The sequence below is a fragment of the Lycorma delicatula genome, chromosome 2 (genome assembly GCF_047948215.1).
Source record: "Lycorma delicatula isolate Av1 chromosome 2, ASM4794821v1, whole genome shotgun sequence".
Classification (NCBI taxonomy): domain Eukaryota; kingdom Metazoa; phylum Arthropoda; class Insecta; order Hemiptera; family Fulgoridae; genus Lycorma; species Lycorma delicatula.
The window spans coordinates 168,992,930-169,018,790 of NC_134456.1; the positions used below are offsets into that span (position 1 = coordinate 168,992,930).

Sequence of the window (25,861 nt, forward strand, 5' to 3'; positions counted from 1 at the left end):
GTTACCGGCTGTCTATTGTTTTCACTCGCAGTGCGTGCACTATACGTCTTATCTAGGTTGTAATACCGGTTACAGAAGTGCTAGACTTCAAGCTGCCATTAGGTTAATAAGTTTAAGGTGGCAGAGCTTTCAGAATGATTTGTTTGAAGCGACCATGTGGTTTGATTAACCGATCCGATTGATATTATTATCATATATGATTGCTCTGATTGGGTAACCGCTTAATTTTTCACATTCTGAAATGGAATAATGCTTTTTGTGTAATGAGATTGTGGTTAATGTTTCAAGTTTATTTTCTATTCGCAATTTTCAAATGTAATATTTGCGCACTTCCATATTGTTTAATATTCCGTATTCGTTGATGAGTTGTTTTGGAATGTTATGTTTTAGCGATTAATAACAGTTAGAATTTTCGTTTTATTTTCTTTCAGTAATTTTTAAACATTTTCATTAGCATTTATTGTACATTTTGATAATATTTTACTACTTTAGTTTTAATCAAATATCTAATCAAGATATAAAAATTATACTTCATTTGTTTTTTCTCTATATTTGTATATTTCTGTCCTTGATTAGTAAGTAAAAAAAAAAGATACGACGTTGAAACTGTACACAACATCAAAGTTCCTGGAAAGTTCGATAAGATCGATGTGGTAAAAGGCGACAGTAGAAACTAATAAACTACGAAGAGTAGCACTTTATACTGTTTGTTCATCCTTTTGTACTATCGTATACAGTATCACCACCCTGGGCAGCCTGTATGTTCCAAGGGCAGACAGCGGGGATAAACGAGGTAGTTATTATTAGGTTGTCTCATGTTGTATACATAACTTAGTTAAATAATTTTTTTTTGTATACGTACCTGAAATAAACATTCTGGTGATATTTCTTAAAAGAAAGTAATGTAACAGCCCTCGTGAAGTTAACAATTTCATATAAAATCTTTTGTTATTATCATTGCTGGTTTTCGTTTTTATTAACATTGTAAATAGAATTTAAATTACGTAACATTGTCTACTTATAAAAAAGTATATTTAGTACGTTAAACGCTGATATTGTTTAAATTAGAAATATATAAAATTTTCCTTAAGACTGTACAAATTATGCATTTATTTATATTCTCTCAACAATCAGAATCTACATCCGACTAATTGAAATTAATGAGTATATTTAAATTAATATTTTTAATATTGGCTGAACGTAAAAGTTAGAGAGTTGAAAGTCAAAGAGGGTATTTTTAGGGTTATTTCCATTAGGAGTATACCCGGAAACTATTAAGGTGAATGAAATAAATTGTACAAATGACCCTGCTGTACAATTATTGGAATAAAATAAAAAAAACAATATAACACAGTTGTGTCTATGCGGGATATGTAAATGGAAATTTCTCATTGATTCGACAGTTTTTTTAATATAGCTAGGAAACCGAAATTTATAATACTTATTCCTAGGGCAAACTTTAGTGTAAGTTAGCAAAAATTATTTTTATTGACTATCTATCCTAAGGGATTAAAAAAAGGAAATTGCGGTATCAGAAAGGCTGGAAGCGTGAAACCTGTTAAGAAAACCTTTAATAGTAAACTATCATCAATAAAAAAAATGTATTCCCTAGTTAAACCTAAGCGGAAGAAATGAGGTGCAAGTCGATTTTTCAAATCGAGCGTATTTATTCAGAAATAAAATGTTGAAAATAAACTATTTATCACTTTGATTTTTATATTATATTAAATTACTTTTGAAATAAAGCTCTGAAGTTAATCATAAACGATTCAATAACATTCAACAGTAATATTAAATATTTACTTTTATTCTATGCATTTCTTTTAAAACAATCAGTTTTAAACTTGGGTTTAAATGTGATTAAAAGTATGTTCCAAATTTTCCGTTTATTTTATCCAAATCTCAGTTAAATTTAGGATGTTAAATTCTCCAAAATTTTTATAAAAATCTGACATTTTCCTTTGAACCACCTGTAAGGACGATCTCCAAAAATGAATTCTGTAGTTATCGTGGATTTTCTAATTTGTTTTAACCTCCGGGTCCACCGTTAGGCATTGCTTCAGAGGATGAGATGAATGATTTGTAGAGTGTATGATATGCTATGCTTGACCGGGATTCATACCCGGGACCTGCGGATGAAAGGCCGAGACGCTTCCACTCGCGCCACGGAAGCCGGCGGATAATTCTAACCTGTTAAAAATTACTATTTTAGTTCTATCAAGATATAAAAATATACTTTATTTGTTTTTCTATATTTGTATATTTCCGTCCTTGAATAGTAAGTTAAAAAAAATACTGCGACGTTGAAACTGTACACTACATCGAAGTCCCTTGAAAGTTCCAGGAAAATAAATTCTGGAACGTTCCCTCGAAATAAACTAAATGCGTGGTTCCGATGCTAATTGGAAGTTAAATGAAAACGCATTTCTGAATTACCTTTTAACTATCCTTAGACGTGAAATTGTATTTAGGGGTATTTACAATTTCTGAAGTTGAAAATATTTAACAAAAACATGGAGTAGATTTAAACATCAACTAACACTAAGTTAGTCTAACACTAAGTTCACAGATTAAATTTAAAATAGACTTGGCTATGTTCAGATAGCATTTTAATTTCCAGGTTGAAAATACTTTCTTAAACTTGAAAGGGCAAAGTAATCTAAATAAGGAGCTTAAAATTCAGTATTTTTTCGTATGAAGAATGGATATTTCAGGTAGTAAAATGTAAAAAAAAAAAAAAAAACTGAAAACCTATCAAATATTGGATGTGTCGTTTTTATTTAACAATTTTTTTTTTTTAAATTCTGTCACGTAAATTTTCCTTTTATTCTTCATAACCCTGATTTTCTTAATCATTTGAAAAAAATTTGTTTTACAGTCTTAAAGTTATTTTTTTCAAACTTCCTCATTGATAAAAATAGTAAAAAATATGTACGGTGTTGTTGGCCTTGATTGAGTTGTAATCCTGTCGGGATTCATTCATCGCTTCCGATTATCATTGTTTATGATTTATATTTAAAGTATCTATACCTTTATACAGAGAATGGAGTGGGGATAAAAAACCCGAAATTTTTATTCTGATAACCCAGATTTGGTAGATTTTTTATCGGTGACTTAACGAGCTTCTTGGCTTTTATCGAGGAAATCTACAAATTATAATAAAAATTTATTTATTATAACTACTATCAGTTTTTATTATAAATATTGTCAGTTAGTTTCGTGGTAGGTAAATTGAAAAATCCTTGTAGAAGTTTAGTAACATACTAACGTTACTAGTTTATCTTCTCGGTGAGGTTAGTATTTTATCGGGCAATCCTGTACTACTATTGCATATTTTCATGATTAATAAAATTTATGATAAGTAGTCGTTAAAAATTACGTATTGTTATAGCGGGTGAATAATTGCAATTTTTTGAAAGTAAAAAGTGAATGAATGTTATGTACCGTGTTTAAGGGTAGATGTTTTCTTAAACGTGAAGTGAAGAATGGTATATTTAGTACTTTAATCTTTTTTACTGTCTTACTTTAAAAAAAGTATGTACATTTTGTATTTTGTGTAATATGGATTTATGGAATCAGAAAATTGTGAAAAAAATTTAAATGCTTTCTTCATTTTTTAAATTAAATTCAAATTTGAAGTTAAAATTTAGAAATGTTAACTTCATATTCTAAATGTGAACACACACAGTCGTAAAATTAATCGTTACGATGCTACGTGCATCTGAATAATCGTGCAATGTGATGATACGTAATATTATATTTATCAAACTAAATAATGAAGTTAGAATAATTTACCGAAGAAAATAAAGTATCATGAGAACTTTTTTTTACAGTTTAGTTATACTAGTAGCTGCAAACACTTTTCTAGTTGAATATATGTATATATAATACTTAATTTCTATACGTTGTCTTGAGGCTGTGTTTTAGTACGTGATCTACTATTTAATTTTGTTGCGATGTGTTCTGCGGACACAGAAATTGAATTTTTCGGGTTGTTGTGGCTTCAAGGCATTTATGTATTTATTATTTAGGAGTTCAATATTAATCACCTAATTTACCTTGACCAACTTTAATACATATTACAATAGAAATTAATTTTCCTCCAGAAATTAAGAAGCTTTCGAATAGGATCCTAAATAATAAACTCCACCTCCGGAATGGTGTGGCATACGTATGAGAGCTATTAACTCTATATACAGACCCTCATTAAAACTGTCGATTTTCGTTAAAAATTACCGAAATTTTTTTGCAAGTTTAAGCTAATAATTTTTAACTGCGATCGAACTATAATTTATAAGTTTTATTTGTTTTTCCTTTCCTGAAGTTTAAGTCAGCAAAAAATTAATAGTTGTAAAACAATTATTTTTTTACCAAAAATTTTTTTGGACCTTAGCAGATATTTTAAGCAAAACATAACTAACAATTTTATGAGAAAAAAGATAAGATCTCTTAAGTTTTAGTAAAATCTGTTCGGATGTTTTTCTGATATAGAAGATCGAATTTTTTGTGTTAGAACAGTAGAAAAGGCAGACAAATGGAGACAAACTGCAATTTGTTTAAGGTTTGTATGAAACGCTAAGGTATGAAAAAGTAATGATTTGCAAGACGATTACGTGCTCATGCGTAAGTGTACGCTACGCGAGGTGTAATGTAGAATTTGAAAAGAAGTTAAGTTTTTGTCTCCTAATTATGTTAATCCTCTAATAAATTATTCTAGTCCGATACAAATATGTCGTTTGTCCTTGAAAATACAGGTAATCAATTTTTTAATTAAAAATTATTGATTATTAATTTTTTTGTTGATATGGTAGTTTTAACGGATGATTTCTCTACTATCTTAGGTTTTTGTTATTCATAAACACATTACACTCTTAAGGACACTCACACACGCACGCGATGAATATTCTTATCGTTTTCATCTAGGATGTATAATAATTATTGAATCTCATTATTACTAGCATCGTAGTCTACTTATGTTTCTCTGTTACGTCAATTGTTACTTTTTTCGTATTATGTTATTTCCACTACCGATTCATATAAAAATAAAATAAAGAATATCTTAATGGAGAAGTTACGTAAAATTGTTTATGTACGGTATCATTAACTGTTTACTAAATAACCTAAAACTGTATCATACTGTATCATTAACTGTTTACTAAATGGCAGAAAGGCTCCTGGAATAGACGGAATACCTGTAGAATTACTGCGCAGTGCAGGTGAGGAAGCGATTGATAGATTATACAAACTGTTGTGTAATATTTATGAAAAAGGGGAATTTCCGTCAGACTTCAAACAAAGTGTTATAGTCATGATACCAAAGAAAGCAGGGGCAGATAAATGTGAAGAATACAGAACAATTAGTTTAACTAGTCATGCATCAAAAATCTTAACTAGAATTCTATACAGAAGAATTGAGAGGAGAGTGAAAGAAGTGTTAGGAGAAGACCAATTTGTTTCAGGAAAAGTATAGGGACAAGGGAAGCAATTTTACGCCTCAGATTAATAGTAGAAGGAAGATTAAAGAAAAACAAACCAACATACTTGGCGTTTATAGACCTAGAAAAGGCATTCGATAACGTAGACTGGAATAAAATGTTCAGCATTTTAAAAAAATTAGGGTTCAAATACAGAGATAGAAGAACAATTGCTAACATGTACAGGAACCAAACAGCAACAATAACAATTGAAGTACATAAGAAAGAAGCCCTAATAAGAAAGGGAGTCCGACAAGGATGTTCCCTATCGCCGTTACTTTTTAATCTTTACATGGAACTAGCAGTTAATGATGTTAAAGAACAATTTAGATTAGGAGTAACAGTACAAGGTGAAAAGATAAAGATGCTACGATTTGCTGATGATATAGTAATTCTAGCCGAGAGTAAAAAGGATTTAGAAGAAACAATGAACGGCATAGATGAAGTCCTATGCAAGAACTATCGCATGAAAATAAACAAGAACAAAACAAAAGTAATGAAATGTAGTAGAAAAAACAAAGATGGACCGCTGAATGTGAAAATAGGAGGAGAAAAGATTATGGAGGTAGAAGAATTTTGTTATTTGGGAAGTAAAATTACTAAAGATGGACGAAGCAGGAGCGATATAAAATGCCGAATAACACAAGCTAAACGAGCCTTCAGTAAGAAATATAATTTGTTTACATCAAAAATTAATTTAAATGTCAGGAAAAGATTTTTGAAACTGTATGTTTGAAGTGTCGCTTTATATGGAAGTGAAACTTGGACGATCGGAGTATCTGAGAAGAAAAGATTAGAAGCTTTTGAAATGTGGTGCTATAGGAGAATGTTAAAAATCAGATGGGTGGATAAAGTGACAAATGAAGAGGTATTGCGGCAAATAGATGAAGTAAGAAGCATTTGGAAAAATATAGTTAAAAGAAGAGACAGACTTATGGCCACATACTAAGGCATCCTGGAATAGTCGCTTTAATATTGGAAGGACAGGTAGAAGGGGAAAATTGTGTAGGCAGGCCACGTTCGGAATATGTAAAACAAATTGTTAGGGATGTAGGATGTAGAGGGTATACTGAAATGAAACGACTAGCACTAGATAGGGAATCTTGGAGTGCTGCATCAAACCAGTCAAATGACTGAAGATAAAAAAAAAATAACCTAATTAAAAAGTAAAAGAAGAAAGGCGTTATAGTAAACTTTTTGTACCAGTTAATTAAAACGTTAGAAATTTCTAGAATGCGTAATGTTAATTGTTCTAAACTTTTAATTTTAATATACACTGAAAATATTTTGTGTGTATGTGAAATAAATATTTATGAGCATCATACGGATTTTAAGATTCATTGATGATCGATTTATTTTATAGGAAACTAAAAATTCTTTATAAGAAATACTAGGAGTATGAACTCGTTAGAAGACAGAAATTCAGTTGAAAATTAAATAATCTTTAAATTTTAAAGTATAAATTGTGCTTGTGGAAAGTATACGAGGCAGATAATTTAGGATGTAAGGTGTGTGTGTTCGTGTGAAGTTTACGGGGATTCACGTTATCTTTGCTGATAAGTTGGAACCTTAATAACGCGTATCAAATAAATCAAGAGTGGTATTGTTTCCTCAAATTTTTTTGTTGTTTATCTATTTCATAAAGTTTAACGACTAAAAACTGAAGAAAATTAAGCAAACGTTTTTATCATATTCATTAAACAAAATGTGGCGTATGTAGTGTATTTTATATTAACAAATACTATTTCTTTTCCCTCTTCCAGTTTAGGTTTATTCGGATTTTCCAGTTTTTGGTCGTTTTTCCAGTAATATTTTACACTCGGGAATTTTTAAAATTTATGTGTCGATATGTTAGTTTTGATAAGAAAAAGTATGTAATAATGAAAAACCATTTTACTTTATATTAATAAAATTTTTATAAAATTTCGCATCATATGGGCCAAGTACAATAGTTTTCACAAAATAAAGTCTGTGCCCATGACCAGCGCTCCATAATAAAATTAGTAGCTATGTAATAATTACATGATGTGATCGTTACATTATTGTGCCCTCCGCAACAGTTAATTATTTTAAAATAATTTATTTTTCAACTATCATCACTTCGTCCCTGTTGTAAAAGTGCGGTTATTATTTTTTAATTTCTATAAATTTTCTATTCTGATTATTTATATCAAGTTAATTGTTTTTTATTTTTAAGATTCCTGATTAGTTGAAATCTGGTCGATAATTAAAAATATTGACCCAAACAATACGATAAAATTGGCAGACGATATGAAGCAGTTAAAGTACCGAAGAATATATTTTTTTTCTTGGATTTATTTAACTTTAGCATGGGCGTAATGCGAGTAGGTAAAAATGTTGTAATAAAGTGTACAATTTTTAATTTTTAGAAGAAAAATTTTAGTAATGAAATTGAATAGATAAACAGAAAAAAATAATATTTTTGAATTAAAGAGATCACGCTCAAAGATTTTACTGTTATTATGAAACGAGTTCTAACTCAAAAGCAAAGATATAAAAAGCGGCTATTTTATTATTATTTTTTAATCCAAAACAAGAAAGAATAAAGGGAAGACTTCGTCATTTTTTCCCTGTACTTATTAAAGTGTTTTTATTTTTAAGATTATAAGCATTCTGATGTAGTAATAAGTTTTTTATAATTTATGCTGATTTGATCTTTGAAGAAATTTCTTGTGTTCTGTACTTGAAAGAAGAAATGTTCTCTTATCATACCCAGTCAGAGATGTTTGTACAGTTCTTTAGTAATAAGAAACAAGTTTGTTCATTCTTATCCCCCTTGGAACTACAATTCGTCATAATTACGTTGTGGCTCATAGCGCGTAGAGTAGAATGTGAGTGATATTTTAGAGGAATAAAGAGTAGAAATGCTGGCGGAGTAATAGAAGCGACGAGAGGTTTCCAATAAAGACGGCGCCAACGCGCTCCCTCTACATAACCATCCCTTCGTTTTACACACACACATTTCCACACCCTAATTCATAATACTATTAAAAAAAGTCACCGGGCTAAAACACTTGTTCACAGCTTTTGTTCTAGCTGTCTTCCATTCATGCTAAGGTATATTTAAGTCATTTATTTTTTTATTTGTTCGGATTGAAATTTACCTTTTTTATTCGTTGAGATTTTTGCCTGTAGTTGAAATCTTATGTTTTTAATTTTGTTTAAATATTAGATTACAATTATCTAGCTTTTAGGGTGGTTCAAATATTTTGTCACCGTAGGCTAAGTAAATATACCCTACCATACAATCAAACTTTTTTTCTTGAAGTTAGCTCTGTGTTATCACTCAAGATGATGTTTTTCTGATGGTTTTAGCTTTTTCATCAGCCGCTAGACTGCTTGCCGCCCTAATCTGTTTAAATCTTTTAGTCACTACTTTACTTTTAACACTATTTTACATTCTCAATTATGTGTTTCATACATCCTCGTATTTTATTTTCTGTATCGTTTTTAATATTACACTTCCTTCTAAAAATTGAATTCATTAACCGAGTTCAAACGTGGTCTAACAGTCTTTGTAATTTTTATTTTTCAACAAACGGGGTACGCTCGATATAATATTTCTAAAATTTCCTTATTGTTTTTTTTTTTTTTGATACCGCCAAGTTCATTCTTGGTGTGTGTCATTTCTAATGTCTAAAAAGATGTAATGATTATAAAGGAAGTACAGTAGTTTTATCTCGGTTTTACGTTTTTTTTTTGTGTTTTTTGGTTGATTATAATCAAATTTAAAGAAATTTTTTCAGACATTGTCCTCGAAGTAGTAGGATTTAAAGAAAATAATTTATTTTTTAATAGATGTAATGAATAAATTAACTTCTCATAAGTCATTACATTTGGTTTCGATGTTGATTACAATATTATGGATTTATTTCGATCTCTAGTCTAATCGGAATAGGCTTTCAGTACAGTTAGTTAAATTATTATTATTATTTTATTTTTTTTTGTATAAACATTCGGATTATAATTATCATTTTTAATTTCTTGCTTGTATTATTAATTATATTTATTGCGTTTTTCTGTATTCTTTGTTGTTTTTCTAAATTTTAAATAAACCTTGTTAGGGCTTTTTTTAAAAAAAAATAATTATTTTTTATAACTCATTACTTCTTACTTATAATACTTATTTGTTTATATGAATAGGTTTGTTACGGCATTTATGTTCATTTGTTTAGTAATTTTGTAGGTTGAGGTTGAGGTTGAGGTTTCTAACTAAATAAACCGACTAGCGAGACATTTTATCTTTTGAGTTGTGATACGTACGTAAGGGGAGGTAGTTTTAAAATACACAGGTTGTGTGTGCCATGATGCTTGGTTGGGGGTCTTGGGCTGACATATTTGCACGATCTCTCTTCTTTACAACTAGTCACACTTTCAGGAATGTCTCAAGGTCATGATTAATAATACCGCTTACAAGTTATATTCTTATCCTTTTGATTTCGATGTACCAGTAAAAAGTTATAAAGAGTAAAATATTTCTTATCCCGTTTCTAGCGGTATTTATTGCTATCTGTAGTGTTGTTACTCCAAATGACTCATACCGTTGGCAACAGCACACGTTTATTTTCATGCGACTATCTGCCTTGTTTTAAACCGTCTGTTGCCCGTGACAAATTGTGGTTATCTATAGTATGCTATGTTGAAATTTTAATATCGAGTGTAAAAAAAATCTTTATTTTATTCATATGTTTTTTTCTTGTTGCACTTGTTAGATAAAAAAGTCTTAAGAACCCGGCTGTACTTCACGAAATATAATGGAGAAATAATTTAATCCGCTTACGTTATGATTTTAGTTCTATAAATATGTTAAAAAAAAAATAAATTTTGTTTGATAGATGAACTTTTTGAAATTTTATTAACTTAAACTTAACTTTGAAACAACTTATGAATTAGGTGTATCTATCACTTTGGACGCGTATAACTAATGTATATGTGTGGGGTTATACGATTGATTATAAGCGAAACTTTGTGCGTTTATTTACATTATGTTGTGTAATTAATATATGGTTGGTAACTTTAAAAATAAAAGTGGCTTTAAAATTATATATTGTTTGTATAATTCAAGGTGTGTGCTAGCGTGCGCGTGTATGCACGTATAATCTAATACCAGAAAAAAGGCGGGCTTACGGCCCGCCGCGAAAATGTTGGTTTATGTTTCATTACACATGATTTTGTTAAATGTTTTTGTCTTTTATAACTAAATAACATTCATGAATTTAGCGTACTAACAGTAACAAAAACTTTTTCAAAATCCTGAATATTTTTAACGGTTTTCCGAGTTGTGATATTTAATACAGTTTTAACTTCAATGTTTTCCTTTTTTATCCCCAAAGCAAAAATATAATTTAAAATAAATCGTTCTTATGAAAAAGTTTAAATCGTTCGAAAAGTATAAATCGTGCGTTGCGCGCAACCGCTTGGCGCACCACCATTGGTGCGCTCAGCCAATAACTGCTAAAATAAAAATGAGCACATACAACAAACAAACAAACAAACCAACCAACTCACGCACCATCCTTTTTTATGGAGATGATGATGATATAGATGCGAAAGTTTGTGACCGTTGAGTTTGCAATAGCATCATGCGAGAACCAACCGACCGATTACTTTCTTCAGGATAACATTCTTATTATCCCAGGGTAGGTTTTGCCTGTAAAACCGTTTTTCGACGTAAAAATAATAGACTGCTTTTATAACATATCCGATTTTCAGCTTTATACCATGATCCCTTCCCGAGTTGTAAAGTATTCTAGAATAATGAAAATTAGAACCAAAAGGGATATGTTCATCTGCACTTCTATGTCAACAATGAGGGAAACGTTGGAAGAAAGAGAGCTTTTCAGGCATTACTTTTTATTTTTCATAACACAATTTTTATTTATCATCATAACCATGAGGATAACGAACACAGCGGAAATCTAGGAGGCGGAACCCTTTGGCTAGTATATATATATATATAGTTTTACACCTATAGCTTGTTAATTCAGAGAATTTCGTATGTAGAAATTAATTTAAAAATTGAGACTGTAATTAACATGAAAATTAATAAAACCAATTTTACAAGTCCAAATTGTAAGAATTACATAAGAACACTCTCAGGGTATATTTTTGAAAGGTTATTTAGCATCATTTATTCTGATAAGCCAGCTTCCCAAGTAAAAAGATGTGATTAAAATCAGATGAATGGTTTTAGTGGTATGGAGTCTCAATTAACAAAGAAACAAAAATTCTAAAAATGCTGAAAGTCAATTTGAACGCGATAACATGTTCAGAAACGTTTTTAAATCTATAAAAAAGTGTTCGTGTACAGTGACATTTCATTTTGTTTAAATTAGATAATTATATTACGTTAACTTCTTTCATTAATATCCAAATCGTTTCTCTTTCTCATTTGGTGACAAAGCAATATTTAAGAGTGACTGAAATTTATTAAGATATATAATAAAATATAATTGTAGTTGTGATTGATGTGTGTTGTTATTTACCTAAAGGATGAAGCGGATGTAAACAAAAAAAAAAAAAAAAAAAAATTCATGATTGATTGATTCACGTTAACCCTAATTATCTTAAGGCAACCATATCAGTACTTTTTTCTATTAAGCTAATAAGTTTATGAATAATATGAAGTTACGTAAATTTTCAGTGTTTTACTGATCGTATTACATTTATTTTTCGTTATAAACTACTGAAAATGCCCTTCATTTTATGGCCAACCCATAATTATGGAGAATATTTATTTGTATTATGAATAGTAATTGGCGACGTTGGTCATAGTGAAATAGAGCATATCTTTCTGTTCCTGGATTATACTTTCTTACTTCTCTCTGTAAATATGGTATAATTTAGAGAACAATGGTAAACATTCATTAATATTCTACTACGTAGTCGAACGATGAACAATTTTTTTTAGTCGAGTCGAGTTGGATTTCTTTGAGGTTTTAATTATGTTGTATTAGTGTTTATAACCGATAATCTAGATTATCACAAAATCTATGTAATGTAAATTTGCGTAATTCATTAATAAATAGAAATTAAATTAAAAAAAAAAAATCCTTATAAATTGTTCTAGTAAATTTAATATCTAATTTTTTTACGATGTAAAGTATAAATAATTTCCTCTTAATGTGAACTTCCAATAGATGTAATTCGTTATATATATATATCCCAAGAAACCATGAATTAACTTGGATTTTAATAAATTAGTCTTGATATTATAAATTTTAGGTTACCCAAAAGTTGTAGAATATTCATTATTTCAATTTCTATCGAATTATGTGTATGTTCGACCGGTTTTGGAAAGTTAATTATCATAGAGTATCTCAGTATCTAATTTGTAAATTGCTGGAATTCTTTCCGAAAATACCTAAAAAATATAGTATAGCTTTCTTTGCTTGATGTACATTATGAAATCGTGATCAGTTTCGAATGAAGCTTGGACGTGCAAAACAGATCCGGTAAACCGCTTTTATAATCCGAGTATATTAAGTGGGCAAACATAGACTACTAATTATTTCTTTATAAATATTATAATAACAATCGCGTTAACTTACAGATTTTTCTGAAACTTAATATTAAATCTTTCCATAATAACTGTACAAATCGAGGGTAGTCTTAAATTTATTCCTTGCTCTTTTTTCTCTTATACAATTTCATCTCATTACCGAAATATATCTTCAAAATCTAACAAAAGGTAGTGACTGCTTTTTAAGCTAACACGAATTTTAAGCTCGTGTGAAACTCACAAAAAAAGAATGTACCTAAATATGATGTTCCATTTACTGCCTAATAATTAATCTTTTACTTTTTTTAGCCCTCCCCGGTATTGGTGGTTTTTAATCAACATTTTCCAGTGATAAGCCATTCCAGTAACGATTATTTCACTTAGGAATGGTTATTATTAAAAATTAAAGGATATGTTAAAAACGTTTTTCAAAATAATTGTTACGTTAACTGCAACAGAAGACAGTCTGCCAGCTAATAATTTTTTAGTACGAGTTATTTAAATTCTGGATGGCGTGAAATACTTGATCTGATTTTTACCTGCAAATTTCTTTAGTTTTCTTTCATTCTTTTTGAAGAAAAATTCCATAATGAAATTAAATTGGGTAGGTTAAAGAAAAATGTTCAGGAAGTAAATAAGATCACGCTTAATTTTTTTACTATCATTATGGAGCGAGTATAAAACTGTTGGCAAAGTTATACTCGTAACTAGACTAAATAATTTATGAAATATCAGCAAATATTTTTTGCTGTATGTTGTATTTAAAATGAAACAAAGCTATTTGCGTTGTTTGATGAATATTTTACGTTATCTCATCACGTTCAAAGAATGACTAATTTAATTTTTTTTATACCTCATAGGTTATCAGTTCACAGTAGATTCAGCAATTTTCGTTTTGTTTTTTGTTTATAAATTCATATTTGGAAGTTTTCAATGTATATTCTTATTCTTTTGATAATCTTAACTATTTTATCATGAATGTTTTATTTAAATTTTTGTGTCCGAAAATAACTATGTAAAGTGACGTAATTTATTACTGTATTTATTTGCCATTTTTATTTGTCAGCAAGAATTGCTTTTATTACACTTTTTTCTTATGCATTTGTGATTGAGTATTTTTTTCTTTTTAAGATTAATGAACGTTGAAAAGTGAGTAATATTTTCTTGAATATTTCTTTTCATAATTGCGAAATATTATAATTGGAAAAACTGAATTATACCAATTCTTTTCTTCTTTTTTTAGGATTTTAAGTCTTAGTACAAAAACTCTTATTTAGAACATTTTTTATTTATAATTTTGTGTATTACGTGGTATATATCTTTTTTATTTATATTTTAGGAATGATTTAATTTACAATCATCTAGTGTGGGGTAATAGTATTAATAGTGATATATAAGTCATGATATTTCGAAAGAGGAAAAGATGAATAAAATTTTTGTTCATATACAAGTATGATTTTAGTTTATCAAGAATAACTTAAGTAAAACTGAAATTATTCCAAAAAAAATTAGTTATAATTATCTATAAAAGAAAAAAGTTCTGTGAATATTTTCTGCTTACCGTTTAATTATTTTACTTGAAATTTTAAAGCGAGCCGTTATCTGGATAGGTATAATTTGTTAGACTGATGATAAAGACTGTTTTGATGCGAGATAAATTTTCTTCAAAATATCATTTGATATATTTTAAGTACATTTTATTGTTACCTCAGTACAAAGTTAAATTTGTACGGCTTTTTGTATCATTTTATTGGTTTAATAAATCAATTTAAACTTTTTTTTTGTTAGAAAATAAATAAGATCGTAACGACACAACTATATATATATTTTTTTTTTTTGAAAAGTCATCAAAATCATTTGAAAAGTGTTAGATTCAGCTACGTTCATTGTATGATCTTTTGAATCTAAAAATAAATATTATCTACATTAATTTTGATTCCTATTACATAATTTTATAAAAGAAAGAAGTTTTCTATACCATATTCTACTGCCGGATAAATAGGTGTTTTATGTTGTCTAAATTATAATTACTACTATTGTTTCTTTACCGGGTCTGCCAAATCCATCTTTTGTGTGCATTCTTTTCAACTAGTTGTCTCATAAAAAAAAATTATCCAGATTTCTGAAACAAATAGGCGGCAGACGATGGAAGAGTTATAAAGAAATTTTTAATCTCTGTTTTTGTTATTAAAGTTTTGTATTTCCTGATATTGTACTGTACAATATGAAAATTATATCGATAAGAACTGACAAACGGAAATTATGAAGAGTTAAACAAATAATGTATTAAAGTAAATAAAAAAAAAAAAAAATGAAAAAGAATATTCTTAGCATTAATTATGAAACGGACAAGTAATGTCTTTCATATTAAAACAAAATCTGAAGGAGGGTCTTTCAAAAACGTCTTTCATTCATAACAGTATATATTAAAGATGTTGCATTATAATATCGAGCATGAAAAATGCTGTGTAGCAATAGTTATTTATTCCTCAAGAGGTTAAATAAATACTATATGTTTATTCCCGGTTGAACTACTTTACTAAAAGGCTTTTACCAGGATTAGTTAAATTATTATTATTATAATATATATATATATATATATATATATCAAGATATATTGCCAAAGTAACATTTATTAAATGTTACTACGCGAGTTTTTCCTGTTATCTTCCGATTTTAATTTCACCCAATTTCATTATCAGTTATTGTCAAATCTTTTCACTGCACTAAAGAGGTGTATTATATCAAAAAGTATGGAAGTTTCTGAACTTCCAGGAGTATGTGTTGTTCCTTTGACAACTTATAAGCTGATATCGTCGATTAATGATTGTTGCACTGTATTAGCTTTTGAAATTATAAAAATTCAGTAAAACTACCGAAACATGGATTTACAATAATTATTCAGCCGAAGTTATCAATATTGCAGGTTCAGTTCGAGGAGATATTATCGCCTCTTTGAAGCTGGTTCTATTAAAAGCAAAGTGACAGCTAAATTTGTTTTTAAATATTTTATCTTTTTACAATTTATTTTATTATTTTACATTCAAATTTTTATATCGTACTTCTATTTATGAAGCTTGATAATTTTTCTCATTTTTTCCCAATTTAGGTAAATCAGTTGTAGCAATTGCAATTAATGTAATTTTAATTCAAAAATATTGGTTCGAACGAAGATTCCAATTTCATATATCATTACTGGCCATAAAGGAATTACGACTGATTCTCTAGCGATCTTTTTAACGATCTTTATCATGTCGACCAACGGCATAAACTGACGAAATAGTAGTTTGAGCGCTTTGCTCAATTGATACAGTTTTTTTTCTGTTGTAATCTTGGAACGTTCGTTAAGGATTTTAAATTAAATAGTAATCTGTGAGCGCACAAATATCCTACAGTGATGGGCATCTTTACCATTTTGTAATCCAGTTTGATATTTCTACACCTCAAATAACTTAGGAGATGGGTTAGAATTTTCCTTATCAAATTCTGAGGTTTGTTTTAGATCATTTTACTTACTTAAAAAGTAATTTTGCAGCATATTTTTGAGCTGTAGATTTTCCTTTCCTCCCCTGGATAAGTATATTCTTTTTACGAAGGTGATGTCAACGAGATGTGTACCCTTGATGAAGCCTGAAATACTCCTTTCTGTGGGATTGTCTCCTTTCAGTATATAAATCTCTTTTGAATCATTCACTTGTTACTATGATCCCATATTTTTCGATGTTTTTCTATCGTTAAAAATGTTCACTGGACCCCATTACCTCCCCAACCTTTGGAGGTAATAAAACTCTTTGGTGGTATTACGTCTTTGGTGTTTATTTGGTTTAGTAAAAACGTAATTGATTGTGAAAGGTTTGACCAGTTTCAATAACATTCTTCTTATATAAGAAATATCGGAAGGATTCTTTCCAGAAGTATCGGACATCACTGATTGATGACTGTTTGAAAGATGTTATTTAACATTTTAGTTGACTACAGTTTTTTAATTTTTTTAAGATTAAGATTATTAGAATGTTTCGATCGCGGAATTCCGCGTTCGGAATTCTGTTTTTATATTTGTTAATTACGTTTTTCAAAAATATTATGGCTAGGTGCTTATAAAAAAGTTGTTAAATATTGAATTTATTAGATATTCAATTTTTTATTGTATTTTATTGTTAAAACCGAATGCTGGGTGAATTCTTAATGACGTTATTGGATAGTTATTTTTTATGCTACTAAAAGTGCATGCGCTTATACCTGAAGTGATGTAAAAAAAAGCTTCGATCTATTGAACAGTCATTCACTTCTCGATCTATTGTTTATTTCTCCGAACTCACAATCTTAATGGTTAGAGAAATACTATATATAGCCTGTATATTTTATTATTAGTGATGGTTTTATTTCATTCTTCTTGTTAAAGGTCTTTTACCTTTGCCAATTATTGATACAATCATAATGTTATACATAATTATTTTTATTTCATTTTTGAGGCAGGAAAATCGTTTTTCGATGTACTTATTTAAAAAAATAAATAAAAATATTTTCGGGATCTTTAAATTGCCTTCAACAAATTTTCTAAACGTATGTGACGTGCAATTTTTAGCTTATTAATGAAATTGTAAAAGAAAAAAATTCAAGGACTGGATATTTTTCTCAAGAAAACTGGTAAACATGAGTTATGAATATACCAAACAAAATAAAATTTGAAAGTTTTAAATTGCTAATTGAGAACCTTCTGATGACTTTAGTAGGTTAATGATAACGTGGTTTTTGGATATATACCATCAGTAATATATGATACGTACATTTAACGGAAAAATAAGCCTAATGGTTGTTTAAAAACCTATACTGCTCCAAAACGGTTGCTATGATTTTTTACGAGTATAAAAAGGTGTAGTAGCTGTTAAAAAAAAAAGTCGCTATTTTCTCTTTAAGTGTAAAAAATAAAATAAAACGTACAGCTTTCGAAGTAGCTACATAATAATAATCGAAAAAGTGTTTAAAAAAGTAGTAGCCTTCATCTTTGAGAATTTCGTAAATTGCGGCTTCCAAAACAGAATTCCGAACGCAGAATTATAATTACTTTGACATTCCAATAAACAATTGTAAAACGGTACGCTACGTAAATCTACTCTGCTAAATTTATCATGCATTTTAGAATCGCGATGATTGTATAAATATATCTCTTCATCAGGAGTGCTGGCGGAGGTGAATAAAATTTGTAAAATTTACATGACGCAATTTTTTAGTATCTCCTTGAATGTCCTTGTGAATAACTAATTTTAATTCGTAAAATAATTCAGGATATCTAGATATTCTTCTCCTTAATTAATTTTTCATTTGTTTTACGTATTACATAGTTTACGTTTCAAATTTACTTGTTTTACTTAGTGGGTTTTTTAAAGCATTTAAATGGCACCAAAAAAAATAAACCTTAATGAGTCGCGTTTCTCTTTTATTATTAGCAAAAGTTGGTAAGTCTGTTAGTTTACGACAGGTGAATTTAGTAATGTAATTACAGATGGTTTTTCAATCTACAATAATTTTGTTAGGAGTAGTGTCGCTGTTGTTTTATAATTTATATTCTTCCGCTATGTAACAGCACGCTGTTTTAAACATAACGATAACCTTCATCGAAATGAATTCATTTGAATAAGTTAGATAAGCATTCTTACCGCATGAAATGTCATTGATTAGAGAATTATTTGTTCAGGTTACTATTTAAATCAAAGTTTTTTAAAAGATTTATTTACTTTTCTTTTTTATTACGAAACTACGAGATCGGATGAAGTACAGTACGTATTTAATTTCGGATAAAATAACAGTACGTACTCTTAATTTCTGAATATAATTAAATGGGTTTTTTATTCTGATCGGTACATAATTATATCACATAAATCACGTCAGGAATGGGTAGGTAGGAATTGCCACACCACGGACAATAAAAGAACTGCTGCATTTGACCGTATGAAAGCCGTGGTAAATCTTGGTAAAACATTATCTGGTTTGGAAAGTAAAGTAATATAATGATTATCGACCACATACCACATACCCTCTATTATGGACTGCTGCTCATAAGACAAAACGGATAATTTCATTCCGAATAATTTACTGTAAATCATAAACTATTTAATTGAATTTTAATGGAAATATTTCTTCAACTTTGACGTAATAATCTTTGTTTTTATGTTTTTTTTATTAACAATATGTTTTTCAGTTTATCAAAACGAACCAATTGTTTAACTTTTGAAAATATCAATTAATAGCTGCTATTTGAAAAATGTCCGATAATTGGATGAATACCTTTTGAAAACTGCCCAAATTTTACGAGTATAAAGAGAAAAAATTAGTTGGTAAGCATTTGTAAGACAATTTTAGAAGTTTTGGCGCTCATTTCACACGTATGTGATGTTGAGTTATGTTAAATAATCGTAAAAAAAAGGTATCAATACTTTAGTTTTCTTTTAAGTGTTTATTTAAATGAAAAATTTCGGTTAATTAAATTGCGTAAGCTAACGGGGAAGTGATGGTGGAATAATTAATACCACTTTCGATTGTTTAATTACAATAAAGCAGGTAATAAGCTGCTTCGATCGTGGATACCGGTGTTCTTTGGAGGTTGGGTTTCAATTAACCACACATCTCAGGAATAATCTACTTGAAACTGTACAAGACTTCATTTTCATTCTTACATATCATCCTCTGAAGTAATACCATACGGTGGTTCCGGAGGCCAAGCATAAAAAGAGAGAGATCATACTCAACGGCAAAAATATATCTTGATTAGTGTATACAATATATTGCTTTACTAGTATATAAACAATACGCATCACTTTTAAGAATTTCTATTTAATATTTAATTCAACACATTTAATATTATTACGCGTATTATTTCTTTACGTTTATATTTTAATTTTTCCCCTTGCTATCTGTACTTGTTATAGTTTTTCTTTTAATTGATTTTTTCTAAAAGAATATGTTATATTAGGTTTTTTAAATATATATAATTTAAAAAAAGTATTCCTTGATTAAAGACCTCATGAAAAAATAACTGTAACTGTAATATTGTAAAAATATAGTGTACTTTTGAAAAAAACTTCGTAAAATGGCACCATTAATCGGTATTGGTTATAATTTCCTAATATATGTTCAGTATCCCTCTCCTCTTATCCTCTCTTTGTTTTCTACTGGGTTTAGGCTGTGAAATAAGTAATTTACGACTTTACGTTACAAATTGTAACTTTTTACTAAAAACTTATGGAAGCTCAAAGTCCGCTGTAATTGAAACTATTTACAACAAAATAACTATTTTATTAGTGATTTCGTTTTTAAAAGTTTAACACTACTATATGTTTTGTCTTCAATAAAAATGTGTTACAATGCATCGTAAAGAAAAATCCCATTTACAATTATTCGGCAGGCAGTAAGCATTGCTTGATTGTGTCAAAGGGTACAATTAGCAGGTTGAACCGGAAAGTCGTTTAGGACTGAGTTCTTTGTTCAATATTAGAATTCTAGCCACGCCACGTCGTCTATTGTTTTCCACTAAGATGGCGGCAAACCATTTCCTTTCTATCGGAAGAAGGCAAATTGAATAGAGTTTGTTATACCTGACAGTAAAACTACATCAGTGCGGCACGTGCCTTTGTTGGTCACGGTATCTGATAACATTATCGTACCATGTTGACATATTGCACATTTATGCGTCTCGCATTTCAAACGCGCGCTTGCATTTCGTAATTCATAGTCATTTTCATTTTACGTCTTCATATTTATATTGACAGGAGGCCTCAGTGGTAGAGAATTGACATTATAATTTAATGATAGCAAGATTAAATTTGGCTTATACTGATTAAATTTTGTGATGCACGCGCACGCGCACGCACACGCACAGCTTGCTGATATTGTTATTGAGACTATCTAAATTTTTTGTTTGTATTGTAAGTACAATTTTTGTTTGTGCTATAAAGTAAGACCCCCAGTTTCTTCATTATTTATTTAGAGCATTGATTTTCAAACTTCTTCGCCCACCGCCCACATTGAGAATCAAAAATATTCTAGCGCCTCCCAAAATTTTTAAACTTACCATTTGTTGAAAACAGTAATTGCAGTTGCTGTTTTTAAAAACGCATCTTAAAAACAGTAATTGCAATTATTGTTTTTAAACGTGGCATATCTTATTTTTGTGTTGAAACTTACATTTTAAATGAGACAAATTAAAATGCATATTTAATCATATTTGGAAGTATTTTTATTGAAATTGCTTTAAAAAAAATTACAGTTGAGTCTATATAGATATATAACATCAATAGTATAGCATATTCAATATAACAGTACAATAAATAAAACAAAGGTTACCCCACTTCGGCAGCTTGAGGAAGGCAAGAAGATAAGATCCAACCGGCGGGCCGACCTGTCATACTGGACGTAATGCCGGTAGGTGGGAAGGCCCATCTTTTATTTCTTCATTTGTTATTAATTCTACTAGTTGTTCTTCTAATGATCCTGCTGTGTTGACATTTGTAAAAGGATCCAACACCCATTTAAATATGGTAAGTCCATATTTAAAATGTCCTGGAATCGTTCTTTCGAATTACCGTGAGGTTCTGCATGTATTGGCAGTAAACAAGCAAGTTGTTGTTGAAGGATACTGGTGATAAATTTGGAAAGTTATTAAATTCACGTCTTCTAATATTTCTCTTGTTTAATAGCAGTTTTGTTACCAAAGCAGCAAAGTTTTTGGTTTTAATCAAGTTCAAGTCGTTGCCTTGAAGCTGGAGATTAACATCATTAAACAATTTGTATGAGTCTGTCAATTACGCAATATCATTCTTTGATGTAATGAGGTTGTCACGCAAATCTTTGTCTTTGTTTTCCAGGAACTTTATTATAGTCAAACAAATTGTAAAATCGAGTCAGACAAGTACCTTTTGATAGCCAGCGCACTTCTATGTGAAGCAACAAGCGGTTGAAATCTTCATATTGGCAACGCAAAGCTGACTAAATAATCTGTCATTTAGTGAGTTGCTTCTGATTTTATTAACTGCTTTGATAACATATTGCAGTGATGTACACAGGCGTTCACACATGTTTCTTGCAAGTAAATGTTGGCCATGAATGACGAGATGTACAAAAAAGCTAGTCTGGAATTTTATTTTTTAAGTACACTATGTAGCCTTTGTGAAGCCCTGTCATAGCCGGAGCGCCATCAGTAGCAATTTACATAATATTCTTAAAAAAAAAAAAAAAATTCTCAAAAAATCTCCTTTTCATCACAAAACATTTCTACTGTATTATATATGGTTTCTCTCTTTGCATCTGTCTCTAAATTTCTAGCAAATAATAGTTCCTATCATGCACTCAATCAAACATGAAGAAAAGGTTTCAAATTGTTAAAACTTCTTCTCTCACCGATTTTTGTATTTTTTCATTTGATGATTTTTGAAGTCTGAACTATACCATCGAAAAGTAGAGTATTCAAGCTTTCATTTTTTTTTGTCTCTCTAAGCCTCTTGGTTGCAAAGTTAAAGTAGTAGTATACAATCATTTTTAATCATAAAATGTAGGTGTCCCTTTTTTTCTGCTAGTGCAGTAGGTATTTAATTTTAGTTTGAAATAACAGGAAAACCTAATTTTTAATTTTAATTAGTCATATCACCTTCCTAGACCGCCTGAATGCCCCCCAAATTTCTGTGTGTCTTCTACTGCCGTCCTTCCCTGAAGGCTTCCAGCGCCCACAAAGGGGCTTTATTGCCCACTTTGAGAACAAATGATCTAGAGATTACTGGCTTTTTAATTTTTAAGATAGATTTTACAAAATTCGTTGCTTGATTACATTTCCTGAGCAAAAATTAAGATCTTTCAAGATACTTAGCAATATGCTTGAAGGATTGTTTAGCTTAATAGCAGGACTCCCTTGCATTGAATTTACTATTTTCTTGTGAATTTTAACTATCTGAAGATAAAGTAGTAAAATTTCAGTTTCCTATTATTTTTCTGTGTGCACACAGTAAGTTCATACCAGTTACTACAAACTTATGACTCTCCAATTTCTTATTATGAGATATTTAAATTAATTTTTAAAATGCTGTGTTTATATTGATACTAGAACACTTTTCCAAATGTTTTATTAGGTAAGTATGTTTCATTTGCTTGTGGATCAGAAACACCTGCTTGGTTAATAACTTAGGAATTTAAAATTACCCCAACCATGGCAGTTAAATTATTTTTCATTTTTTTGTTGGTAGACTTTACACAAAAGTGGTGATGCATTGCATTGCTAGTAGTATGCCACTTCTAAGCTCAAAAATTATATTTATTGCTAAGAAAGTAATAGTAATATAAACATTGTATATACCACATTACCCTTGCTATGTGTTCTTTGTGTTTTTCTATCTAGAACACAGTTAAGATGCATCTCCTCAGTTATGAATATGCTTTATCCAAACTGGAGGGGCACTAATAAGTCTATTTTATGTTTGTAGAAAAATGCATGGGTTGATTTTATTATTTTTTCGAAGACATTTTTTTCACTCATTACCAGCTAACATAAGAAGGAAAAGGCATTGAATCATGTTGTCCTGAAGTTTTCCTTTATTGATGTTTACCTCTAAATTGATCTGAACATTTTTAAATTGATCAATTTAAAATTCTATCTTATTAATATCAAAATTTAATAAACACTTTTAAATTGAGAAGAAATAACTACCATTTGTTTTTTATAGTTTTAATTTAAATTTTCGTTATCAAAACTCATTTACTATTTATTGCTTTATCATCTTCTGCTTATCATTTTTCTTTGTAATTTTACAGTTTATAGTTAATTAATTATTTTAAGATTTCCTATAATTAACAGTTGTTTAAGACTCATCTGCATGTAAAATTGACAAAGATTCAAAATTATTTCTAATATAATACGTAGTATATTTTTGTGATGGATTAGTATCTCATGCTTTTCTATTTGTGATTTTAGGATTTGCACATCCAGCAGAAGATCCTGACAAAGATTATTCTTTGACAGGGGACGATGACGATGAACAAGAAGGGCCTGCACCAGTATTACTTTCAAAAAATGAAACATTTACTTTTGACGTTGGAAAGAATGCAAGATTATCTTGTAAAGTTGAAAATGACAGTCAGTATTTTTTTTTTTTATGAAAATTTATTTGTTAATTTCTGTAAGATGTACATGCAGTTAGAAATAGGTTTATACGTTGTCGGGGTTATAAGTGAAATGGAAAAATCTGTAAAAATATTACGTTACAATTTTTTCTGTAATTTTTCACTTAAAAATTATGTTGATGTAACTTGAAATAAATGTACTTACACCTCAAGCTTTTATACATCTCATTGTACGGTTTTAAAATGTTTATCTTTATGAAGCAGAAAAGAAAGAAAATATTTTATTATAGAATTATACTGATTTGAGTATACTTTAGTGGCACATAACTGGGAGATAATTTCTTTTCAGCCTTGCTGAACTTAATTTTTCAACATTGCATTATGATTTATTTTTCTAGAATTACAGAAATATAAAATGAATTAAATGACAATATAAAGTAGGCTATTTCTAGCCTTTTAATCCAATGATGGAATTGTTTGGAAGCAGACAAAATCGGTCTTGAGACATATTGTATATGACAGTTATTAATATGCTAATATTTTAATGTTCACTGGTGTTCTGTTGTTAGTCAGATATGTAGTTTTGTAATAATGTGTTTGCTGTTTTAAGTTACTTAGATAAAATTAAAATCCATTGTGTCTATAGCTGTATTAGACCACTTTAGTTTTAATATGTATTTAAATTTTGTTGCTCAGTTTATATAAGTTGAATAATTTTTAGTGGTCCACCAAAATCTCAATTAAAAAATTTATTTTTTTCCCTTTTCAAATATTTTTGTTTGATATAATCCAGGAAATAGGTATAAAACAAACTATCACTGAAACCTTTTGGAGAACTATAGTAAAGATACATTTTTTAATAAACAATTTTTAAGTGTCGTTAGCAGGTAGCAAATATATACAATATAATAAGAAATAAATATGTGATAATTTGTGATTGATTAAACAGAATAAGGATGGAATATTAATTTCCATTAATAATAAATTTATTTTTGCTGTTTGGGAGCAGTTCATAATTGCACAAGCAAAAGGGTTTTGCTTATTTTAGGACTTACTCAAGGTTGTACGTGTAGTAGATGAGCATGTTGTAAAAGATTAATTTAAAGCATTGAAGGCTTAAATACAAACATTATGTGAAATCAGCTTTGCACTAAGTTTTAGTATCTGTTAGTAGAACGGAGAGCAGACTACAGTTGGTTGTCAAAGATATGATACGAAGAAAATATATTCTGGCAGTAATTTTTTTTTATTTTCCAGTCCAGATGGATTGAATGATAGTTTAGTTTTTGACAAGTTATTATTGTACTTTGTTTTATTAGTTTGTTATGATTTTTTTATAAAAAGAATAATTATTTTATAAAAGAATAATGATTTTTTTATAAATAGAATAAGTATGATGTTATGAATTAATAAATTTAATTGGCTGTGAATTGTCAAGATGTGATTTGTATTTGTTAAGCAGATAGAGAATGTGAAGTTTGCAGCAATAAGTATTTCATTAATGATATTCTGATTTTGAAGTTAAGGTGTGCTTTTTGGGTAGAATTTTTTAATATTAACAAAAAAAAGAGATCCATGTAAATCATCAAAAAATTTGTACAATTTATTAGACCAATGATGTGATTCAATCCTTATAAATATTATAAGTCATTATACTTTACAAAATAGGTAATATGATAGGGAAATGAGTAGTTTTTTCCCACCTTAGAAATACACATTTCTAAATAACTATTGACGTAATGAATTATGAAATAGATCCTTG

The 25,861-nt window shown here is 29.1% G+C and overlaps 1 protein-coding gene across 2 annotated transcripts in view; it reads left to right on the top strand.

Moving 5' to 3' along the window:
• LOC142319423 (limbic system-associated membrane protein-like) overlaps positions 1 to 25,861 on the top strand; it is a 194,132-nt gene that overhangs the window by 116,493 nt on the left and 51,778 nt on the right. For both annotated transcript variants that reach the window (XM_075356692.1, XM_075356693.1), the window contains exon 2: positions 23,951 to 24,112. In XM_075356692.1, coding sequence (XP_075212807.1) covers positions 23,951 to 24,112 — 162 coding nt within the window. The remainder of the gene's footprint in view (positions 1 to 23,950; positions 24,113 to 25,861) is intronic.